At 38.7% G+C, this 17,763-nt stretch overlaps 1 protein-coding gene across 3 annotated transcripts; it reads left to right on the top strand.

Moving 5' to 3' along the window:
- Nucleotides 1–1,598: 1,598 nt before the first annotated feature.
- On the top strand, nucleotides 1,599–17,311 carry MSMO1 (methylsterol monooxygenase 1). Of its 3 annotated transcripts, none has more exons than XM_011959664.1 (6): nucleotides 1,599–1,740; nucleotides 7,704–7,989; nucleotides 12,148–12,296; nucleotides 12,996–13,122; nucleotides 14,383–14,537; nucleotides 15,911–17,311. In XM_011959664.1, the coding sequence occupies exons 2-6, from the start codon at nucleotides 7,735–7,737 to the stop codon at nucleotides 16,104–16,106; spliced, it is 882 nt and encodes a 293-aa protein (XP_011815054.1). In that variant the 5' UTR covers nucleotides 1,599–1,740; nucleotides 7,704–7,734; the 3' UTR covers nucleotides 16,107–17,311. The 3 variants fall into 3 exon arrangements, with proteins under 3 accessions (XP_011815054.1, XP_011815056.1, XP_011815055.1); XM_011959665.1 differs by having other exon boundaries at nucleotides 1,643–1,922; XM_011959666.1 differs by lacking the exon at nucleotides 7,704–7,989 and having other exon boundaries at nucleotides 1,642–1,740.
- The last annotated feature ends 452 nt before the right edge of the window (nucleotides 17,312–17,763 follow it).

The raw sequence follows: 17,763 nt of genomic DNA, 5'->3' as shown, positions 1-17,763 counted from the left end.
CCTGTGGTCCTTCAGACCAGCTGAGTCAGTAGTTTCATCAGTATGAAGGACCTGAAAAATTATCTCAAAGCACAAACTCAACGTTTCATAATGTTCAAGTTGTCTGTAGAGCAGTTAGGGGAAACTATAACCTTGTAACAGGGTCTACATGATTCTGAAGCAATAGGCAAACAATTATGAGGAAGGGATCAGACAGCAAGTTGACCTAATGATTAATTCTCAGTGTGCCACAAGCTTGATTTATTTTCGTTCCCCCCACCCCTTTTTCCCAGATTAATTTGATGAACTATGTAGGGACTGTTTCAGACACCACTCTAAAGGCATCCTAAAGACAGGGCTGACACAACCAAGGGACAGATCCCATTTCTTTTCATTTGACGTGACCTCTGTCATACTTTACAAAGAATGTGTGTGCCAAACATAAGGGGTAAACGAATGAGTACAGGTCACACTGAATCTAAAAAACACTTTTCAAGAGGGAACTTCCTCAAGGACATAGCACCTGAATTGGGGTGGCGTGGAAATGGCCGATTATTCCAGGCAGAAGGGCCAGTTTAAGCAAAAGCATGGAGGAGTGAAACCATAGTATTCTGTTTTCAGAAGCTGTGATTTGACACAATATATACATAATCAAAACATCATGTGTGCGCCGTAAACACAATTTTTGTAAATTATGCCTTAAAGATGGAGGAAAAAGGGCCTTCACTAGCCCAAATGATGCCCCTGTGCGGTTTTTTCTTTAAAGGCCCCTTTTCCACTAAGTGAAAGTTTTAGTATATTATGCATCTGTACACAGTTTTATTATTATACCCCAGTACACAATATTTTAATGTTGAGAGATGGCGTAAACTGAGCTTAGAGCTGCAAAGACCTGCGTCAAGCCCCCGCCCCCGGGCCCTCATCGTCCAGCACAGCAACTGCAACAACACCTGGGCGTTCTCAGCTCACGTAGCGCGGTCAAGGTCCTGGGATCCGAAATCTCCCTTGACGTTCAATCTTTTAAAATCTTTTCCAGTCTCTATTTCTCATCTGCAAAATGACGATAATCGCATTTGAAATTCTCCGTTTTCAAAATACAGGGATTTATTAAAGGATACGTAGGCTGGGGAAACAAGGGAGACGAAAGATCTAAATCTAAAAGGTAGACCAGAAAAAGGCAAGGGTGTCTAGAAACACAAAACAGTCAACACAGATTTTAAGACTCATTTATACTCTTTGCTCCCGGGTTTGGGAGTTGCGGCTGCTACACAGGTCACATGTGAAATAAAAGTACTCGGACGGCGGCTGGCGCGACACTTTCCCCAGCACAGCGCAGGCTCTCACTGCCAATCTGCGGGGACCGCAGTTGCCAAGGCGACCCCGCGCGGCAGGGCAGGGCGGCCATGCGTCTGCGCCCGCCCCCTCACGCCGTGACGCGCTCTCACGCTTCCTCGCCTCCTGGCGCCCCGCGGCGCCTGCCATTGGCTGGTCCTGCGGGTCTCACTATCCTCACTCCATCCGCGGAGCCAATGCCTGGGACCGCCAGGCGCTCCTTCCCGCGAGTCACACGACGTCGGCAACTGCACAGACCAATCACCGCGCCTAGAAGACGGGGCGGGAGCCCTCGCAGGCCAATAACGACAGGACTGACCGCCTGGCCCACCCAGCTCCACCCCCGAGCCGGGCGAGGCAAGTTCTGAGGTCGGAACACCTGGCTGATCCTGGGTGACGGTGGCCGGCAGTCATCTCGCGGCCGTTCAGGTGAGGGGGTCGGGGGAGTGGCTCGTGAGCAAGGAAGGGGGAGCAGGTGGGCTCCCACCTGGTGCTCCGTGAGATCGAGGGGAGCGGGTTCGGGGTGCGGATGCGTGCGCTGGGCGGGACGCTGGCAGTGGTACCCGAGAAGGGGCGGAGGGAGACTGGAGTGAAGGTGGGCCTAGGGAAAGGTACGTGCTAGAAAGGAGTAAAACGGATGAAAACGGAGTGAAATTCTTCAGTGATGGAACTAGGCTAGGACATGTTTCTTGCCCTTTAAAGAGTGTTGTCTTCGGGAGATGGGACGTAGAAGACAGTTGCAGCACAGGGTGGTAGCTTGGCGAAAGTTATACAAAAGCAGGAAACACTGGAAGGAGGTAAGATGTAATGTGCTTTGGGAGTAGGGGAGTTGGGAAGGGCGTCCGAGAGGAGGTTGCTGAAGGGTGACTAGGAGTTGGATAGGAGGACATCACCTGTAAGAGAACAATATTTCCCGTGGGCAGAGAGGAATGAAGCAGTAGCAACCATGGGTGATCAGATACTGTAAAAATGTGAAGTGTAGGATGGCAAGAATGTAAGAAATGAAGAGTGAAGAAGTCTGGAAGGGCCTCGTGTGCATCAATCACAGAGGGGCTTGATCTTTATGCTGAGGGCAAGCACTCCCTTGAACTTTGAGTGTTTTAAGGAGCTTATTTCTTATGTTTAGATTTATATAGATCCTGGCATTGCATCTTAGAGATAAGGTTTAAGAGGGGCAAGCTTGGAGGCAGGGCAAGTCCAGAAAATGAAGGAGCTGGTGAAATCCGTTTTAAAGTGCCAAAGGACAGAGACTGGCTGACAGCTAAACTTCAAGGTTTCTGAGAATCCGCAAATAACTAAATTTATCTAGTCCGCCTGCTCCAGAGTACGCTTCCAGTCATTTAGGTTGCCCAAGAATGAGTAAAGCAAAAGGAAATTCAATTTTCCAAGACCTCGTTTCCCCTCTCCTCTTCAATTCCTTATTCAGTTAGCAACAGTATATCCATTTCCTTGCTCCTTTGTGAAAAGTAAGTTCCTGAGTGTTAAGTAAACCAAGTGTTTCTAAATTGGGTAAGAGTTTGAAGACTTAATCAAGGCAGCAGAGATGGGAGAAACTTAAAACGTTATGTCTGAGAATTAAGCATTAAAGGTGGTCTAGTATTTGGGCGGGGCTTGTGAGGAGCACGTACTGAACCTTTGGAACTGCTGAGTGAGTTCATGTGCCTCTGACCTCTCTGATTGGATATACCCAGTAAACTTGGATAATCAGATCCTGGAGTTTAGGGGAGAGGGCAAGAGGTAGAGAGGATGGATATCAGCATATTTTTAAAACAGAAAATAGTTAAGATCACCCAAGACAATCTAGAATTATTAGAAGGGAGTAAGAAAGGCATTATTGGGAAACTTTCCAGCTTGAATTCTCATATTCTTTCTAATCTCCTGGTTGAGTTTTTGGAGTGCTGTTCTCTCTGTGCAAAACCCCTCCCTTGACCGACCCTCTCTCCTTTCCTCTATTTTTTAACTTGGCACTTCCCTCTCCTGTTCTAGGTCTCAGTTTAGATAGCACCTTTCTCTAGAAGTTCATAACACTGTGTATTCCCCCCTTTATTGTTCTTATCACCCAATTTTTGATGGTTTGGACACTAGTTGTTATTCCTCACTAAATTTTATGTTTTGTGAACTCAGGGGTAAGGGCAGCAGCTGGCACAATGAATGCACAGTACTTGTCAGAGTGAATGCATTTGAGTTTCAAGAACCAAAGAAAGGCAGTATTTCAAGAAGAGAAATATCAACTCTTCCAGATTAGTCAAATAAAATAAACTCAAAAAAAAAAAAAAGATTTATTGGGTTTGGCAGCTGGAGATCCATAGCGATTTTTTTGTTTATTTGTTTGTTTTTTTTTTGAGACGGAGTCTCGCTCTGTTGCCCAGGCTGGAGTGCAGTGTCGCGATCTCAGCTCCCTGCAACCTCAGCCCCCCAGGTTCAAGCAATTCTCCTGCCTCAGCCGTCCAGGTAACTGGGAGTACAGGCATGCGCCACCACACCCAGCTAATTTTTTTGTATTTTTTTGGTAGAGATGAGGTTTCACCACATTGGCCAGACTGGTCTCAAACTCGTGACCTTGTGATCCGCCCACCTCGGCCTCCCAAAGTGCTGGGATTACCAGCGTGAGCCACCACACCCGGCCTCCTTAGTGATTTTAGTAAGAGTAAGTTCAGTGCAGTGATGACAATAGAATGCAGAGTGCAGTTGCTAGAATATAAACAGGAAATAAGAAGATAAAGACAACTCATGTGAAATACCTTTTCAGAGGGCTTAGGTAAACTATAGGAATTATTCTCCTTGTACTCTAATACTTATTATGGGTTGTATTTATAACTATAGTATAATATAATGGATGACTGCGTGGGCTTCCCCACTTAGCATTTGTTAAGTTAATCGTTAACATTAAGCATTTGTTAATGCCCGAAGCATTAGACTTTGGGCAAGTTGCTTAATCTTTCTAAACCTCAGTTATTTTATCTATAAAATGGGGATAAAATAAGACCTACCTCACGAAGGTGTGGTAAGGATTGAAATTGAAATGTAAGAGCATGTAGCATGCTTTGAACACAGTTCTTGGCATAGAAAGTGCCCAATAATTGTTAGTTTCTTGTAGCTATTACATGCCAGGTCCTGTACCGAGCATTTTATATGCATTATCTCTTGGACTCACCGGAAGACCTACTGTTTTAATTTCTGTCGATGATAAAACTGCATCACAGAGAGGTTACCAAATTTGCCCAAGGTCACAGGACAGGACTAGTAAGTGGTCTTGGTTCATCACTGTCAAATTTACTAATCACCTTGTGAAAAATTAAGATTAGATGGTTGTCTTATTTTACAACTTAGAAGATGATTGAAGACATTTTGTTGTAGGTGGAGAGCCAGATTGCAAGTAGCTCAGTGAATTGTGTGGGTGAGTTAAGCAATCTTTTTTTTTTTTTTTTTTGAGACAGAGTTTTGCTGTTCATGCCCAGGCTAGAGTGCAATCTCAGCTTACTGAAACCTTCACCTCCTCAGTTCAAGTAATTCACCTGAACTCCTGACCTCAGGTGATCTGTCTGCATCAGCCTCCCCAAGGTGCTGGGATTACAGGCGGGAGCCACCATGCCCAGCTGAGTTAAGCAATCTTTATGTAGAGCTCTCCTTTGAGAAAGAAGTTGGTTGCTTCAAAGGAAGATAAATGGGACAGTGGCTTGGAAGAGGTAATGGAGGCTAGGAAGAGTGTTTATCAACAAAGGAGGCTGGGCACAGTGACTCACACCTGTAATCCCCACACTTTGGGAGGCTGAGATGGGAGGATCACTTGAGCCTAGGAGTTTAAGACCAGTCTGGGAAACATAGGGTGACCTCTGTCTCCACAAAAAATAAAAATAAAAAAAATTAGCCAGGCGTGGTGGTGTGTGCCTGTGGTCCCAGCTATGAGGGCTGAGGTGGGAGGATTGCTGGAGCCTGGGAGGTCGAGGCTGCAGTAAGCCATAATTGAGCCACTGCATTCCAGCTTGGGTGACAGAGTGAGACCCTGTCTGAAAAAAAAAAAAAGAAAAGAAAAGACGGAAATGTGTTTTTAGACGTGAGGGAATGGATTCCCTGAAGGGAGAAGGATGAAAGATAAGAAAGGATAAGTGATGGACAAGTTCTTGAGGTAAGATAAGAACACAGGAAGACTGGTCAGTCTTAGAGGAAAGAATGAATGAGCAAAGAAATTTTGAGGCTTGTAATGACACAGGATGGAACACTATAGTCACTGTGGTGTCAGTCATTTGAGATGAGTAGGACAGAAGAAGGAGGGCATGAAGTGAATTCATGCCTGAAGGAGTTGGCTAGGTTCTCAATATCCTTCTATAGAATGGGATAAAAGGTCAATTTGAGAAGTGTTGGGGAAGGGGACTTTTTAAGCACTATTTAGAACGCTTCTGAGGCTTTAAAATACTCATTTTTAAAATGGTCCCCAAAAATTTATAAATTAGAAGCAGCAGTGGTAAACATTTTTAGGAAAGTGACTCTTGAAAAGTTTATTTTTTGGTTTGTGACCTATTGAGCTTATTTATTATGTAAGTAGAACACACTCATTTGAAAGTTTAAATTGTGCAAAAGGCAAAAGAAATTTTCTTTTCTCTCTTCCATAACACTGTCTCTTACCCCTCCACACTGTCTTCCACAACACTCTCCCCTACCCCGCCACACTCAGTTCTCCATAAAACTATCTCCTAGTCGCCACACTGTCTTCCATAACACTCTCCCCTACCCCGCCACACTGTCTTCCATAACACTCTCCCCTACCCCGCCACACTCAGTTCTCCATAAAACTATCTCCTAGTCGCCACACTGTCTTCCATAACACTCTCCCCTACCCCTCCACACTGTCTTCCATAACACTCTCCCCTAACACTCTCCCCTACCCCGCCACACTGTCTTCCATAACACACACTCCCCTACCCCGCCACCCTGTCTTCATAACACTCTCTCCTACCCCTCCTCTCCCCTACCCCGCCACACTCTCTTCTCCGTAACACTCTCCCCTACCCCTCCACACTCTCTTCTCCATAACACTATCTCCTACCCCGCCATTGTCTTCCATAACACTTCCCCCTACCCCTCCACACTCCGTCTTCCATAACACTCTCCCCTACCCCACCACGCTCTATTCTGCATAACACTATCTCCTACCCGATCACACACCTGTTCTCCTAGAAATCACCACTGTAAATTGTTCCCTTTGTAGCCATATGTACATTTTCTGTTTCTGTGTGTCTCTGTATATACATATGCACAGAAGTGCATAGATAAAATATATGTCCTTTTCAAAAAATCTTAAGTGGGACTCTGGCTATGCATATTATTCTGTAACTTGTTATTTGGATTAACACTGTGTCTTAGACATCTTTCTATGTGGAGCGTATAGATCTTCCTTGTTCTTTTAAATGGCAGTATATTTGTCTATGGAAGGACTTAATTTATTTAACCCATACCTTGTTGATGGCTTGTGTTTTGCTTTTATTTTTTCCTGTTTGTTTTTGCTGTTACAAGAAATGCTTCCTTCCATCTTAGTGTATCTGCCTTTGTACCCTTGAATGAGAAGGTTGCTGCTTCAAAGGATGTGTTCATTTTGAATTCCGATAGGGGTTGCTTATTCTTCCTCCAGTGATACACTGATGTAGCCCCCCTGCCCACAATGTATGGTCATGCCTGTTTTCTCACCCCTTACCAGTACTGGACATTGGGCAGTAATAAACTTTTAAAGATTTGCTACTCAGGCTAAAAGTGTCTCTTTGTTTTAGGGTGCATTTCCTCATTTGAATGAAGTGAAGATTCTTCCTTGTTTAGTGACCATTTGTCTTTATTTTTCTGTGAACTGCTTTTGTCACTTTTCTGTTGTCTTTTTTGTCTTTTTCCTAAAGCACACTTTGTAGCCCTTTGTTGTAAAATGTTGGAAATATTTTTCCCAGTTTGTCATTTTATCTTTGACTTTATGACTGTCTTTCTATTCCCCAGTAGGAAGTACTTAATTTTTATGTACTCATATTTGGTAGGCTTTTTCTTTATAGGTTCTTTTGGCTGTAAGTGATACATTTAAACCCAGCTATTGCTCATTTAAATTAGAAGCTTTTCCATTAGAACCACACTGACGATGTCTTTAAATATATCTTGAAAAAAATTTTCCCCTATTCTTTTAGCTGTTGTTCTTGAAAATAATGTGTTTTTAAAGGAATATCTACAAATGGAAATGGTGATGATATCCAGCAAATTTTTTTAAATGGTGTAAAACCATTTGTACTCCTTTAGTAATTTTTTGGTAAAAAATTTGTACTCCTTTAGTAATTATTTTAAAAATGATCAGAGGGTGCATTTTTTAACTGTTTTATTTTTTGAATTATTGTTTAACTTATTATATGTATTCATTTCTACAGAATTATAAGGCTGTCTGCAGAGATTTGAAAAATGGCAACAAATGAAAGTGTCAGCATCTTTAGTTCAGCATCCTTGGCTGTGGAATATGTAGATTCACTTTTACCTGAGAATCCTCTGCAAGAACCATTTAAAAATGCTTGGAACTATATGTTGAATAATTATACAAAGTTTCAGATTGCAACATGGGGATCCCTTATAGTTCATGAAGCCCTTTATTTCTCGTTCTGTTTACCTGGATTTTTATTTCAATTTATACCTTATATGAAAAAATACAAAATTCAAAAGGTGAGTATAAGGGACTAGAAATAGAATATTATCATTAATGTTGCTGAATATTTTAAAAGTAAATAGGGCTTTGTTTTGAGAGGCTAAATCAGTGATATCCAATAGAAATATAATGAAGCCACGTGTGTAATTTTAAATTTTCTAATAGAATACATAGAAAAGGTAAAAATAAATAAGGAAATTAATTTCATAATGTGTATTATTTAACTCAGTAAGTGTAAACTATTGCTGGGTACAGGGTCCATGCCTGTAATTCCAGCACTTTGGGAGGCCAAGGCAGGAGGATTGCTTGAGGCCAGGAGTTCAAGACCATCCTGGGAAACCTGGCAAGACCCTGTCTCTACAAAAAAATACAAAAATACCCAGGCATGGTAATGTAAGTCCTAGCTACTTATGAGGCTGAAGCAGAAGGATTGCACCACTATACTCTAGCGCAGGCGACAGAGTGAGACCTTGTCTCAAAAAAGAATAAGAAATAAATGTAAATTATTATTTCAACCAGTAATCAAAATCTTAAAAATGCCTAATGAGATATTTAATAAGTCTTTGCAATCCCGTGTGTATTTTACATTAATTTTAGTCTATCTCAATGTAGGCTAGCCATGTTTAAAGTGTTTGGTAGCCACATGTTACTAGCTGCTCCTGAATTGAATAACACAGTCCTAGGTCATTATTGATAATATTTCAAGAATAGTTTATTAGATTGGGCTTTAAGTAGATGTGATGGTTATCTAATTTAAGTTTACAAATTTTAATGTTTAAGCTAGCTGGAAAGGAAAGGTATGGTGATTTGTGCATATTTTTCAGTTCACCCCAACTCTATGTTCCAGCAAATCTCAGGGACTGTTAATACAGTATGACCTTGATCAGGGCTATCAAAGTTTTTTTCCCCTAAATATATGGTAGGTAGTTCTGCAGCATTCATATCATCCCAAATAAGGAGGTGAAGCTCCTCGTTTCTGGATATTTGCTTCATTGCACTAAATATTGAGAGGTCGCTATGTACATGACAAGGTGGAATCTAGTATGTAGTCTATGAGCTTGACATGAGAATTTGGCGTAGCTTACTAGAAAGATGAATTCTTTGTCAGCATTTGGTAAGCTGATGATAGTTTCTAGTGTTTACTGTTTACTTTTTGAAAAAGTCGTTCCAAACTAAAATTCAAGGGCATACAGTCTTGGTAGAAAGTAGACCGCTGAGAGTATTCATCTGTGGAAAGTAATTTCCATTCACTCAGTACAATTGGCCCTCCTTATCCATGGGTTATGTATCCATGGATCCAACCAACTGCGGATCAGAAATATTCAGGGGAAAAAATTGTGTCTATACTGTACATGTACAGTCTTTTTTTCCTTGTCATTATTCCAAATAACAACTATTTATAGAGCATTTGCATTTTATTAAGTATTATAAGTACTGTAGAGATGATTTCAAGTATACGGGAGGATATGTATAGGTTATAGGTGATGTCAAATACTATGTCATTTTGTTATCAAGCACTTGAGCATCTTCAGCTTTTGGTGTTTGCAGAAAGTCCCAGAACCAGTCCCCGAAAGATACCAAGGGACAACTGTATATATTTTGGATGGCAGTCTGTACACATTCTCTGTTATCATTCTGTTAGTTTCACAGCCTCTCCCAGAGGCTCACTTTAAGCAAGTGTTAATATTAATCCTCTCTGGGGATAATACAGGGGTCAGATGACGGCAGACTCCAGGCCAAAGGTAAAAAGAGCAAAGGGTAAAGGTGAAGGAAATGAAAAATAATGTAACCCAAAGGAGAGTATTCTGTGACCCTCAATTAAGGTCACAGAAGTTCCAAAGTGCTTTTTAGAAAAGCACCTGCTTTGAAAGGCAGAATTAAGTTTGGATGTCTAAGTTCTAATGCACCTTTAGGGTGATTGTGGCTGCCATGTGTCACCCAGTGATTTATTTATAGAGCTGATGCATTGTATGGCTGGCCAGGCAAAAGCATCCTTTTTCTCCTTCACTGCACTTTCCAAGTGACTCATTGGTTGGAAGTAGTAACCTTTCCAGAGAGAGGAAGAGCTTATTCAGGCAAGGATATATGAGCAGCTTTAAAATATAGTGTGGCAAAGGAAAGAACAAGCTGTAGTCTAGTTGGTCAGAACTGGTTGTTTATGAACAGATTGAAAGGCTGGGTAATATGGCTTCAAGTCTGTACTCAGCAAGTCTTTACGTTTCATAGCCATTAAAGTCCATGCTTTGAGCATTTTTGATAAAACGTGATTTTAAATCAGGACTAGTTTTCACAAGTTAAAGGAGTTTTAAAAGAAACCAAAATATCAATACCAATTAATTACAGGTTTATGCATTTTGAAGGCAGATACCCTGATTAACAATGAGGGTATCAATTGTTTAAGAGAAAATATTTGAGAATTATATTTAACATATACAATACGTGTTTTTATTCTTAAAATTGTCAAAAAGAAGAAGCTGGTGGTGGTGGTGAAATAGTACTAAAGACTTTCTGCTTTCAAACAGAACAGACAACTGGAGAGCTAATGCACATCCTTGCTAGTTAGGGGAAATTTCACAGGAATGAAAAAGTAAAGCAGACTTTGCAGGATCTATTTCTTTCAAAAAAAAAAAATCATACATCTTAGTAATTCTCCAAAAATTTTCCTCAAAGATAAATGTACTAAAAATATTATTTCTGAAGTGTGTGGCCCTTGTAAAGGTATTCCTTTATATTAAGTACAGTTATGCATAAAGTAAAATGTGGTAAACTTTCATTTTGCACTAGGTATGAATTTGTATCGCTAACTGTAACTAATTTATGTATACTCTAAATGGTATAGCGTGTGATTTTATTATAGTTGCTTAACTTTGTAATTTCTGTAACTACATCGATATCACAGTCTACCCGGGAAATTAAGTTTGTTAGCCATAGTTTCTGTAGGAGACAGTACTATTGCCAAACGAAGCCTGAATCTCATTTATTTCGTCCCCAATTACAGAGTGAAGGTTTAGAAGAGTGGGGTTAGATAATGCTCAGATTAGAAATACAAAGGCAGTTGTCAGATGCTCTCATTTTACTGTTGAAGAAACTGAGTTGTAAACATTACAAGAGCTAGTTAACTGGTGAGTAGCAGCCCTGGTATTAGAGCACAAGTCTCTGGCTTGATTCTTAGTTCAGTGCTTTTCCTATTTTTGTCAGGAAGATAACCCTTAAAGAATTTCAAGAACAGAACTGAATCTGGAGACCTAGATCTTAGTTAGTCCTACTGCTGCTAATAACTGCGTGTGTGACCCTCCCCAAGCTGGTTGACCTCTTTGGGCGTCTACTGATGCTCCGTAGTTCCCGTACTTTGGATATCATGTTGAAATAAAATAGTCTTGTTGGCAGATTTCTGAGTTTTTCAGCAGTGACATTTAAAACGAAGCAATAACTGATACTTATTGTCACCATCGTTTTGTAAAACCCAAAGCACTTTTTTTATATCTTAAGTGCAGTCCTATAAATTGAATACATTTAGTTTTGTTTTGTTTTGTTTTGTTTTGTTTTGCTTTGTTTTTTATAATGGCCTGCTAAGCAAATGGGTATCCTGATGAGGTCTTAAGAACATCTCGCGTTGATCTAACTTTTCTCATTTTGACTGGAATCTGTGAACTCCATAAATCAGGACACATCTCTGTACCTCTCAACACAGAGAGTTTGTAATTCTGTCATTGGATATGAACAAAAGTGCACTTATTTATTGGAATGAATACCACTGAGTGCCTGGAAGCATCGACTTACTGTGTACAAGGCTTCCCATGCTTCGTGTACAACTTCTTCAATTGCGGACACCCACCTGTAATCTTAGCATATTATATTTCTTCTTCTCTGAAACTTCTGGTAAAAGAAATGAAGTGAATGATGTGTGGCAGCAAAGACTGGAGAATTATTCATTCTGTAGTGTTTCTTTGTTTGAGATCATTATGGCTGGGTGCATCTGTTAACAGTTTCTTCACCTAAAGTAGTGATAGTAGTTGTCAAGAATTTAGAAAGTAAAGATTCCTGAGTCTTAGTTACTATAAAGTTAACATTTAACTGACATAGAATTAAGGTCTAACATAAACAGAGAAAAAATTAGGTCAAGTTAAACTCTGATAGCAGAGATTAATATTAGATATTGTGATTTTTCTCCATAGGATAAGCCAGAGACATGGGAAAACCAATGGAAATGTTTCAAAGTTCTTCTCTTTAATCACTTCTGTATCCAGCTGCCTTTGATTTGTGGAACCTATTATTTTACAGAGTATTTCAATATTCCTTATGATTGGGAAAGAATGCCAAGATGGTATGTAGATAAAAATTTGGCTTTTACATACAATTGTGGCTTATTCAATTAAGTTATAGTTAATGTTTACCTTTTTTCTTAATTTTAATTAATGTTTGTTCTAAACTTTGGAAGTAAATAAATAGTAGAAAACTAAACCATAGTAAAATCTTAAAATGTTTCCATTTTTACATCTTTTAAATATTTTATTGGAAGGTGAGCGTCTAGTATCAGAAGTTTCCATAACATATTTTGTATGTTTATATACATATGTAAGTGCTTATGTTAACAAAAAATATGTCACATTTTAAGTTTAAAATAAATGAAATATATGAGAATCATTTATGAGGTTTATAGAAATTGTGTTCATATAAACAAAAATGTGTACGTATATATATACACATATATATACACACACATACATATATATACTCGTGCATCACTTAACAGGGATACCTCTTGTGAAACGTGTCATTAGGCAAGTTGTGCAAACATTGTAATGAAATGAAATTGGTCTAGTGGGCAGTCTCTTTAACCTTACATCAGATTATGTAGCTGTATCTGGTGGTTTTGAGAATTTCTTTATGAATATATCCAATTAGGTCAACCTGGTAACCTGGGGTGTTTAGTTTTATGTAATGTCTCAAGCATCCCCACTAAAAGTCTGGATAGTTTAAGGAAACATTATTTCTTACACATTACAACATTTTTATCTTAAAGGTATTTTCTTTTGGCAAGATGCTTTGGCTGTGCAGTCATTGAAGATACTTGGCACTATTTTCTGCATAGACTCTTACACCACAAAAGAATATACAAATATATTCATAAAGTTCATCATGAGTTTCAGGTATGTAAGAGTTATATTTAATTCTTTCTGTTCAAGGCAAAATGTCTGTTTTCATTGCCCGAGCATTTTTCTAAAATTGTTGGTAATGTTTTTATTTTCTTTTCCTTTGACATGATTATTAAGAACAACACACACACACACATACAAACAAGTCAGTTCTACACATTGTCTTCATTATTTAAATTTCATGGTAAAGTGACATCTGAAAGAAAAGTATTACATGAAAGTTTGGACTTCCATCCTTGTGGACAGTGCTACACTGGCACAGCTAGATCCTCACATTGCTAACTCCCACAAAAACAGTGACTTTTATTAGAACTGCTTTTTTTTTATTTTTTTGGAGACGGAGTTTTGTTCTTGTTGTCCAGTCTGGACTGCAATGGCATGAGCTCAGCTCACTGCAACCTTCACCTCCTGGGTTCAAGCAATTCTCCTGCTTCAGCTTCTCAAGTAGCTGGGATTACAGGCATGCGTCACCACGCGTGGCTAATTTTGTATTTTTAGTAGAGACGGGATTTCACTATGTTGGTCAGGCTGGTCTCGAACTCCTGACCTTGGGTGATCCACCCACCTTGGACTCCCAAAGTGTTGGGATTACAGGTGTGAGCTACCATGGCCGGCCTATTGGAACTGCTTTGATGTAGCTTTATCAAACTGGCTATGTATGTTTTGCATTGATCGTGGTTACATGGTATGCAAGTGTATGGCTAGATAAATCATCACTACATATAGAATCAATATAACTTTGTGAAACTTTATGCGTAAATAGAATATATGTATTAGTGAAGTTCTCCAGTGAAGCAGAATCATTGGGACATATATACACAGATAGATTTATTTTAAGGAATTGGCTCATGCAAGTGTGGGGCTATCAAGTCTGAAATCTGTAAAGCAGGCTACAGACTGGAAATCCGGGTAAGAATTGTTGCAGCATTGCGTCCAAATTCTGTGGCGCAGCAAGTTGGAAACTCAGCCAGGGTTTCGGTGTTGCAGTCTTGAGGATCCTTCTTCAGGAAACCTCAGCCTTTATCCTGAAGGCCTTCAAATGATTGGATGAAGCCCACCCTCATTATGAAGGGTAATCACCTTTACTCAGAGTCTACTGATTTAAATGTTAACAACATCTAAAAAATACCTTCACAACAACATCTAGACTGATATTAATCAAACAGTTGGGTATCATAGCCTAGCCAAGTTGACACATAAGATTAACCATCACAATAGCTAAGAAATTGAGAATTTCTTATCTGTTTGCTTTAGGCTCCATTTGGAATGGAAGCTGAATATGCACATCCTTTAGAGACTCTAATTCTTGGAACTGGATTTTTCATTGGCATCGTGCTTTTGTGTGATCATGTAATTCTTCTTTGGGCATGGGTGACCATTCGTTTATTAGAAACTATTGATGTCCATAGGTGAGTATTGATTTCTGTTCAGGTATAAAATATAATGAAATATATTTATTTTCATGGCTGTCAGATTATCATATTTCTAAGTAGACTAATAGGAGAAGTTAATCTTCTTAATGTTATATTAAGAAAACATAATTGTTGGATATAAGTTTAAATAATAGTTGTTTTTACATTCTAGCCTATGCTGTTCTAATTTTTGTAGTGATAATGTGTTATTAGGGCAAATATATATTTAGGACAAGCAATTTCTTTATCCTTCTGTAAAAAACCTAAACCTAACTCATATTTGAAAAAAATATCAAAGCATTCAGCCTTCATTGAATAAGACTTTCTAATCTCTACTGTTCAGCACTGATAAAAGCACTTGCAAGATGAAACTACTGCTTGTAGTATGTACATATTTCAAATGCTTCCTTTCTGTTGATTGGAAGACATTTTGTGGTAAATTATTTCTATTGAATGCCTTCTTAAATGCTTATTCTAATTGTTCATTATTTTTTAATTATATGTTCATTGCATTTTGACTTGGGACGTACTTTTGTACTCATGAATGCAGAATATCAAATTCTAAGAATTATTTTTGAAGTGCTAAAGTGGCAAAATTAATGCTTCTAGTCCTAGCCAGAGAATATTCTTCTGCAGAAAAATTGTAATTAACATTTCTTTCATTTTTTTCTATCCATTGTTTCTTTCTGCCTTCCTTCCTCTAAGCCCCTCAAAGGAAGAGAGGGTTAGAGAGATTCACATAAGTATAACTGGATGTCTGATTGTAGATACGTAGTTAGAAATAAAGGAGCATACTTTAAATGGGACTCTTTTGAAGCCATTTGTCTTCTCCCAACTGTAGAAAAGTACACTGGTATTTTGGTTAATTGTGGTACATTTGATTCCAACTTGTCATTGCCTAAAAAACTAAATGAAGTTGCTATACAGGGATTCATGGGCCTGCCCTTTTTAATACTTGATACTAATTTTATGTGACTTTCCCTAAAAACATATTTAGTGTTTTGGGCTTCATTTATAAGTGTTATAGATTATGGTGAGAAAGCGTCCTCTAAAACATAAAAGAAAATTAATTCTTAAAAATCTGTGTCTAAAGATTCATTACTATAATCCCTCTCTTCCATCATTCACATATTTTATCATAAAATAAATGATTTTCATAGATTTTTTTAAAGGATTTTTTTTCTTAGCGTGGTTTCTAGAATATACACCATTTTCTGTGTTTGCTGTTTGTAAACATCTTGGAAATAAAGTGGTCTAGGCAAAGTGGAGTGTTACCTAAATTGGTTAATGTGAGCACATGATTATTAATAGAAACAACAATTATTTGAGATGTATTTATTCCTTAATAATCTTTATCATTTTTGTTTCAGTGGTTATGATATTCCTCTCAACCCTTTAAATCTGATCCCTTTCTATGCTGGTTCTCGGCACCATGATTTCCACCACATGAACTTCATTGGAAACTATGCTTCAACATTTACATGGTGGGATCGACTTTTTGGAACAGACTCTCAATATCATGCCTATAATGAAAAGAGGAAGAAGTTTGAGAAAAAGACTGAATAAATATCTCATGTAAACCTTCCTGAAAGATAAACGTTTTCCTGAATTCAGAAGCTAGTAGCTAACATCGCTTCTGGAGAGCAGAAATAAGCATGTCTTCTGGCTACTAAGTGATAAAAAGAACATTAACAACCTTTAATTACCTTCCTAGTGGGAACTTTTTCTACTTTACCTACAAGTTCTATATATGTAGAAATGAATGAATATATATTTAAGTACAGTTTTCATGAGAAAGTTTTAAAGGCCATGTTCCTAAGCTTCCAAGAAGGTTTTGGGTACTAGAAGTATTAATCTATGACTTTTCTCCCAGTAAAACCATAGGCCTGAAGTTGACATTGGTCTTTAAATCTTTTAGATATATCCTGGTCATTTCAGAAAATTCTTCATAGTGGTGTTGGCCTTATATTTAACTTTTTTGGGTTTTTTTTGAGATGAAGCCACACTGTGTCGCCTAGGCTGGAGTGTAGCGGCACAATCTCGGCTCACTGCAACCTCTGCCTCCCAGTTCAAGCAATTCTCCTGCCTCAGCCTCCCAAGTAGCTGGGATTACAGGCACCCACCACCATGCCCAGCTAATTTTTGTATTTTTGTAGAGATGGGGTTTCACAATGTTGGCCAGGCTGGTCTTGAACTTCTGACCTCAAGTGATCTGCCCACTTTGGCCTCCCAAAGTGCTGGGATTATAGGTATAAGCCACTGCGCCCAGCCTTTTTAACTTTAAACATGTTTTAGAATTTGCCTAAAGATCAAAATGTCATGGATGGAACCTCATCAGTTGATGGCAGTGAGTGACTAAAGCTTCCAAATCAAGAAAAGCCAGCACCAAGAACTTCCATTCTAATCTAGAGCTGACCAGTTTGAGCTGATTCTCCTTGAAGAGTCCTTCTTGATTGCAGTGCAGTACTGGCATTTCTGAGTGGATATAAGTGGAGTGTTTTAGTCTAAAGGCTTTTCAAGTTACTTGAATTTTTTAAAAAATTGAGGAGCTTTATTTCTATTTACCCTTTCATTTTTGTATATTAAATTTCCATTGTCATTAAAAACTGTATCTTGAAAGTTTGTGAACTGACTTGCTGTATTTGCACTTTGAGCTCTTGAAATAAATGTGATTTTTGTCTGATTATCTGGTTTCCAGTTTTAAACATTAACTGTCACCTTTTATTCTTAAAATTGAAAGTACAGAAATTAAGTTATTAAGTTTTACAATAGAAGGATTGGTTTCAATTTTTTTTAAGTGCTTCCGTTGCCGAAATGTTTCCTGGCTGTTTGAACATGAATTTTTCAGGTTTAATTATTGTGGGAAATCGTCTTGACCTAGTAAAGCAATACATATTGAAGCAGCTCTTTGCCCTGCTTAGATAATGTACGTTTTCTGTACAGTTGAAGAATAGAGCTAAACTTTTCAGGACTGATAGTATCTCAAGTATCTAAGTTGTAACTCATCAAGGGTTGGTAATTCTTAGATATGGTGGTAATTGTTTTTATTTTTTTAACTGTGGAGTCATTATCTGGTGACTTCCTTTTTTTTTCTTTTTTTGAAAGCTTACGCAGTAAAGATGTCCAAGTAAGGGATTCAGGTACTTAAAACTGACAATGTTTTGTTTGTAAGTCATGCTTTATACCTTGTATGTGGTTCATATGCCCACCGTGTGTGTGTGTG

This window comes from Colobus angolensis, unplaced genomic scaffold (genome assembly GCF_000951035.1).
Source record: "Colobus angolensis palliatus isolate OR3802 unplaced genomic scaffold, Cang.pa_1.0 Scaffold5, whole genome shotgun sequence".
Classification (NCBI taxonomy): domain Eukaryota; kingdom Metazoa; phylum Chordata; class Mammalia; order Primates; family Cercopithecidae; genus Colobus; species Colobus angolensis.
This window is presented reverse-complemented; position numbering and strand designations above follow the sequence as displayed.